At 43.2% G+C, this 6862-nt stretch overlaps 1 protein-coding gene across 1 annotated transcript; it reads left to right on the forward strand.

Moving 5' to 3' along the window:
• Positions 1 to 4136: 4136 nt before the first annotated feature.
• LOC105881701 (casein kinase II subunit alpha') lies at positions 4137 to 5414 on the forward strand. Its single transcript, XM_076009240.1, has one exon. The coding sequence runs from the start codon at positions 4172 to 4174 to the stop codon at positions 5177 to 5179; it is 1008 nt and encodes a 335-aa protein (XP_075865355.1). The 5' UTR covers positions 4137 to 4171; the 3' UTR covers positions 5180 to 5414.
• Positions 5415 to 6862: the final 1448 nt, after the last annotated feature.

The following is a 6862-nucleotide window of genomic DNA, read 5'->3' on the forward strand; positions in this document are numbered from 1 at the left end:
CGCTATGGCAAGCCTCAGAGCCTTTGCACCTGTCCCTCTGCCTATAGAACACTGCCTCCTTCCTCACCCTTCTGCTTTACATTCATATGACTTCCAAGATTCAAGGCAAGTATCCTGTCTCTCAGGACCCCCCGCATGTACAGGTCTGGGCTTCCCTCCATCCTAGCTTTCAGGCTCTGTGGTGCTTTTCTTCATGCACCACTCCTACTATGAACTCCTCAGATTGAGAAAGTCCAGAATCATGAATCCCAAGGACTTACCTGTGAGAAGGAAGAACAAATAGTGATGACAACAGCAGCATTTATAAAATCGTGACAGTGTACAAGAACACTTTTAAATTTTCTCATGTAAAGTGAGGTAAACCCCACAGTAATCTTACTAGGACAGTTATATAATTAAACTCATTGAATGAATGAATAAATTGAAGCACAGAAGTCCAAAGTTAGGCATTCTGAACCTGAACTCCTAGCCATGTGCTTTATATAATAGAAGGGGAATGATACTCTGAGTGCATAGAAGTGGGAGCAGCAGATGGGCTAATTAGATAGATAGTTGATAGATAGATGGACATGAAGATTATTAACAACAGCCTGTCTGATATAATATATATTAGTTTGTGCATGTGTTTAGAAAAGTGCTTCCTTATTTAGCAGAAGTAGAAATTGACGTTTTACTTAACATCAGTTTCAGGAAATGACCCTTAAATAGTCTGACCCACTGAATCATGACAGCAGTCCTGGTGGGGAAAGTGGAAAGTGCCAACGTGCTCGCCATGCAGACGAGATGCACCATGTGATGTGCCCAGCATGATGCACCTGGGCCTCGGGACCTGCATGGCTCAAGAGAGCCTGCTTCTCCTACCATTGCCATGGCTGGTGTCTGCTCTTGCTTCATACTACTTTGTAAAACAAACACTTGATCAATTGCAGTAGTGAGGGTGAAACTAAGACCTCAGAGTCTGTGCACTCAAAAATAAGTAGATTACAGGCCGGGCGCGGTGGCTCACGCCTGTAATCCTAGCTCTCTGGGAGGCCGAGGCGGGCGGATTGCTCAAGGTCAGGAGTTCGAAACCAGCCTGAGCGAGACCCCGTCTCTACCAAAAATAGAAATAAATTAATTGACCAACTAAAAATATATACAAAAAATTAGCCGGGCATGGTGGCTCGTGCCTGTAGTCCCAGCTACTTGGGAGGCTGAGGCAGTAGGATCACTGAGCCCCGGAGATTGAAGTTGCTGTGAGCCAGGCTGACGCCACGGCACTCACTCTAGCCTGGGCAACAAAGTGAGACTCTGTCTCAAAAAAAAAAAAAAAAAAAAAAAATAAGTAGATTACTATAAAAAAAAAAAAAGAAATAAAAACCCTCAAAATTCACTAACCAGACCAATTCCAAATAACAACATAAAAGAGCCCAGAAGAAATATACAGGTTCCGTCTCAAGGTACATAGACCACATATGCTGTGGCCCTTCATAGATGACAAAAGTTGCTGGTTCAGTAGCTGGGAATAAACTTTAAAGTGTGGGCAGCAGTGGGCAAAGCATAGATTAGACCTGATTTCAAACAGTCACATCTCTGTGAAAAGGGTTATTATGAATCTGTTCCAGTTACTAGAATGCTTCTGCTGACTTGAATGCAGGTTATCTCTAGTAATGACACCAGAAGATACACAACTGGAATAATTTGTTGTTATTTTTTATTATTATCACTGTTACTATTAATTTTATTATTATTTTAAATCAGAATAATTTATGAAAATGGTTTAAAAAGTCAATTTGTACAGAGAAGTGTGTAATAAAAAGCAGTAGTCCTGGATATCACCCTTGCCCAGTTACATCTACTTTTAATGAGCTTTTTAATGCTACCTTCATATCCCTAAATATAATATACATATTCTACTATTTCTTGATGTATCAATTATATACATTATGTATTGACTCCCTGCTATGATGAATGATAATTTTGCTTCTGTGTTTCTTCTCTCCTTGTCTCACTAACAAATTCATATCTCTATTTCAGTTCCACTGTTAGTTACTCCTATAGCTTTTTTTTTTTTACTCCTATAGCTTTAATTAATGTATTTTAATTTTTATTTTATTAACTAGAGATAAAGTACAGAATCCTTAACTTTTCATTTTTTTATTACCTCATATTATGGGGGTACAAATATTGTTAGGGTTACATATCTTGCCCCTGCCCCTCTCCCCCACCCCACTATGCCAGAGCTTCACGCATGGCCAGCCTCCAAGTGGTGCGCACCGCACCCACCATGTAAGTACATACCCTTCTCCTCCTCCCCCTTTCCCCCTGCCCACCTCCTGATAACAGATTTTTTAAGACATTTTGGTTACAGTATGTATCTTTGCCTCTCCCTAAAAAGGGATAGAGGTATCCCTTCCCCCCCACAATGCTCACCACATCCTTAAGATATGGATCTCCCCCCCAAAAATCCCTGTTGAGCACTACCGTTTTTTTGAGCATCATAGTTTTAGTCAGTCAGTACCAATTGGATGGCGAGTAGATGTGTAGCCCATTTTCCAGATCTTGTGTCATCTTGCTTTGTATTAAGGGCTTAAGCTTAATCCAAGATAGCATAAAGGGTGGTAGTTCACTATCGTTTCTTAGGATTGAGTAATAATATTCCACTGTGAGCATATACCACATTTTAGTTATCCACTCATGAATTGATGGGCGCTTGGGTAGTTTCCATGACCGTGCAATAGTGAATTGTGCTGCCATAAACATTTGAGTGCAGATGTCTTTATAATAGAGTGACTTATGTTCTTTTGGGTAGATGCCCAACAATGCTATTGCTGGGTCGAATGGTATTTCTATTTCTAGCTGTTAGAGATATCTCCAAATTCTTTTCCACAAAGGTTGCACTAATTTGCAGTCCCACCAGCAGTGTAAGAATGTTCCTGTCTCTCCGCATCCTTGCCAGCATTTGTTGTTTTGGTATTTATTGATAGAGACCAATCTCACTGGGGTTAGGTGGTATCTCATTGTGGTTTTGATTTGCATTTCTCTAATGATTAGAGATGTTGAACATTTTTTTATGTTTTCAGGCCATTATTCTGTCTTCTTTGGAAAAGTTTCTGTTTATTTCCATTGCCTATTTCTTGATGGGGTTGTTTGATTTTTTTCTTGTTAATTCTTTTAAGTTCTAGATAGATTCTTGTTATTAGACCATTATCTGAAGTGTAGAGAGCGAATATTTTCTCCCACTCTGTGGGTTGTCTATTTGCTCTAATGATCGTTTCCATGGCAGTGCAGAAACTTTTTAATTTGATCAGATCCCATTTATTTTTGATGTGGCAGTGATTGCCTGGGGGTCTTCCTCATAAATTCTTTGCCTAGACCAATGTCTGATAGGGTTTTCCCAACATCTTCTTCTAGGATTCTTAAGGTTTCATGCCTTAGGTTTAGGTCTGTAATCTATCTAGAGTGAATTTTTGTGAGAGGTGAGAGGTTGGGATCCTGATTTGCTCTTCTGCATGTTGCTAACCAGTTTTCCCAGCACCATTTATTGAAGAGAGAATCTTTTCCCCATAGTATATTTTTGTCTGCTTTATCAAAGATTAGGTTACCATATACAGATGCTTTATCTCTGGAATCTCAGATCTATTCCAGATATCCATGCTTCTGTTCTTGTGACAATACCAGGATGATTTAACTATTATTGCTTTATAGTACAGCTTGAAGTTAGGAAGACTGATGCCTCCCAGTTTGTTCTTTTTACTTAAGATTGCTTTGGCTATACATACTTTTCTCTGGTTCCATACAAAGAGAAGAATTATTTTTTCTAGATCTGTAAAGAATGCTGGTGGTGGCCGCTGCTGCCCCTTTCCCGGCCGGTGGCCGCAGGTGCCGTCGCCGCCGCCGCCGCCGCCGCCTGGGGGCCCCGAGCCGAGCGGAGGTCGCCGCAGAGCGCGAGCACCGCCCGCCCCGCCGCCCCGCCGGCCGCTCCAGGGCCAGGCCGGCTCGGCAGGCGCCCCCCGCGCCCCCAGCCCGCCCGCCCCCGCGGGCCCGGCCTGGCGCGGCCGCCCGCCGCCGCTCTTCTCCTCCTCCAGCGCCCCGCGGCGGCTGCCGCCTCGGCCCGCCACCCCGCGCCCCCTGCCGCGCCGCCGCCGCCGCCACCCCCTGCGTCCCGCGCCGCCCCCCGGTCCCGCCCGCCATGCCCGGCCCGGCCGCGGGCAGCAGGGCCCGGGTCTACGCCCAGGTGAACAGCCTGAGGAGCCGCGAGTACTGGGACTATGAGGCTCACGTCCCGAGCTGGGGTAATCAAGATGATTACCAACTGGTTCGAAAACTTGGTCGAGGAAAATATAGTGAAGTATTTGAGGCCATTAACATCACCAACAATGAGAGAGTGGTTGTAAAAATACTCAAGCCAGTGAAGAAAAAGAAGATAAAACGAGAGGTTAAGATTCTGGAGAATCTTCGTGGTGGAACAAATATCATTAAGCTGATTGACACTGTAAAGGACCCTGTGTCAAAGACACCAGCTTTGGTATTTGAATATATCAATAATACAGATTTTAAGCAACTCCACCAGATCCTGACAGACTTTGATATCCGGTTTTATATGTATGAACTACTTAAAGCTCTGGATTACTGCCACAGCAAGGGAATCATGCACAGGGATGTGAAACCTCACAATGTCATGATAGATCACCAACAGAAAAAGCTACGACTGATAGATTGGGGTCTGGCAGAGTTCTATCATCCTGCTCAGGAGTACAATGTTCGTGTAGCCTCAAGGTACTTCAAGGGACCAGAGCTCCTTGTGGACTATCAGATGTATGACTATAGCTTGGACATGTGGAGTTTGGGCTGTATGTTAGCAAGCATGATCTTTCGAAAGGAACCCTTCTTCCATGGACAGGACAACTATGACCAGCTTGTTCGCATTGCCAAGGTTCTGGGTACAGATGAGCTGTATGGGTATCTGAAGAAGTATCACATAGACCTAGATCCACACTTCAACGATATCCTGGGACAACATTCACGGAAACGCTGGGAAAACTTTATCCATAGTGAGAACAGACACCTTGTCAGCCCCGAAGCCCTAGATCTTCTGGACAAACTTCTGCGATACGACCATCAACAGAGATTGACTGCCAAAGAGGCTATGGAGCACCCATACTTCTACCCTGTGGTGAAGGAGCAGTCCCAGCCTTGAGCAGACAATGCTGTGCTTCCCAGTGGTCTCACGGCAGCACGATGAAGACTGGAAAGCGACGGGTAATGCGGCATTGATGCTTGCCAATAAAACCAACCAACCAGACACAAATCTTGAAGGAAAACTACAGTGTGATAAAAAGAAATTCTAATCATTCCTTCTAAACGCAAAGAAGAGTAAAGACCTAAAAGTCTGTCAAAAAGAAAGAAACTCCCCAGTACTAGTCTACAGGGAGCTGCCATTGTGGCAGCACGGTGATGCACGTAGTTCAGGATCTGAAGGAGCTCTGCCTTTGGAATGCATGGGAGATGAGAGACTCGGAGTTGTTGTGCATTTACCTTATTTAATAGGGCACCGCTGTTGAATTAACTCATTCGGTCAACAAGCTCTGAATGTCTGACTTCCTATCTATTCCATTGTGGTCTGAGTTTCCTTCAGTGAGATTCAGGCTCAAGTTTTAGCAAAAGGTCAGCAGTTTATACTGACACACCAGCCTCATTTATGAAAAGGAGATAATAAAACAGTGACAGTATTTTTTTTTTAAGCTCTTTTACAAATTCATGTTTTATGTATTTTTTTATGACATGAGCTCTCCAGGAAATGTACCTCATCCCTGCAGTTTTCCTCTAAATGTATTCATTTGGGAGCAAACTGCAGTCTCCTTCACGAGTCCTCTTTGATGTCAGGAGGCATCATTTTAAACCTTGCAATGCCATGAACAGGTCTATCAGCCTCACCAAAAGTTCCATGCTAAGTGCATAACTTGGAGCTCACTATAACCTCTGTTGATTTGCCTAACCATAAAAGCTTGTTGCTATTTTTTTCTTTTAGCCTTTTTTTTTTTTTTTTGGCAGCCTTTTAAGGAAAACCTCACCGTTTCCCAGCACTTCCCTACGTGTGCACCTATTTCAATGCTCCCGTCTCAAACAGACCTTGTGTTCACAACCATAGTACAGCTGGAAAGTCAGTCTTCAGGCAGGTCGGGGAGGGGCAAACATCCTATCAGAATTTATTCAGGAAAGACTTGTTTGTAAAAAATGTATCATCCCCCATTCCTTCTTTTTATCCCCACGAGGAAGAAATAATTTCCCATTGTAATCAGGGTAATACGTGTTCTTAAGCTCTGATATGTGATACATTTATTTATGTGATGGCAAAGATAAGTCTTTCTCGCGTGCAGGTACTGGATTTGTGTGGGCAGAGCCATCTGATAACTCAGTAACTGACAGGAGAGGGACACAGAAGGGGATTGGGGAAGGAAGTGGAGCTCCTGGCACAAGTGTTAAGCTTTGGATCCAGTGTGCTAACTTTACCGTTAGCAAAGAAAGATTTGGTTTAAAAAAAAATAGGGCTGATTTTATTTTGGGGACTTAACCACCAACATGGTTTGCTGGCAGTCCCCCGCCCTACTACAGAGCTGTGCACAGCTCTGGGGACCTCACACCCCTAGGCTAGGGCTAGGAGTGTCTACCACATCACACTTTAGGGTTTCTTTATTAACTATTTAATAATGCCATACATTTTTATAAGGTTAGATTGTTTGTTTGAAGCATCTGTTTACATTCCATATTCCAATAAAATCTTATTGGTATTGGTAAAAAAAAAAAAAAAAAAAAAAAAAAAAAGAATGCTGGTGGTATTTTGGTGGGGATTGCATTGATTCTGTAGATCACCTTAGGTTAT

The sequence above is a fragment of the Microcebus murinus genome, chromosome 13, assembly GCF_040939455.1.
Source record: "Microcebus murinus isolate Inina chromosome 13, M.murinus_Inina_mat1.0, whole genome shotgun sequence".
Classification (NCBI taxonomy): Eukaryota; Metazoa; Chordata; class Mammalia; order Primates; family Cheirogaleidae; genus Microcebus; species Microcebus murinus.

Excerpts from the sequence above, each read along its gene's own strand:
- LOC105881701 (XM_076009240.1), top strand. The coding sequence starts at position 4,172 with ATGCCCGGCCCGGCCGCGGGCAGCAGGGCCCGGGTCTACGCCCAGGTG.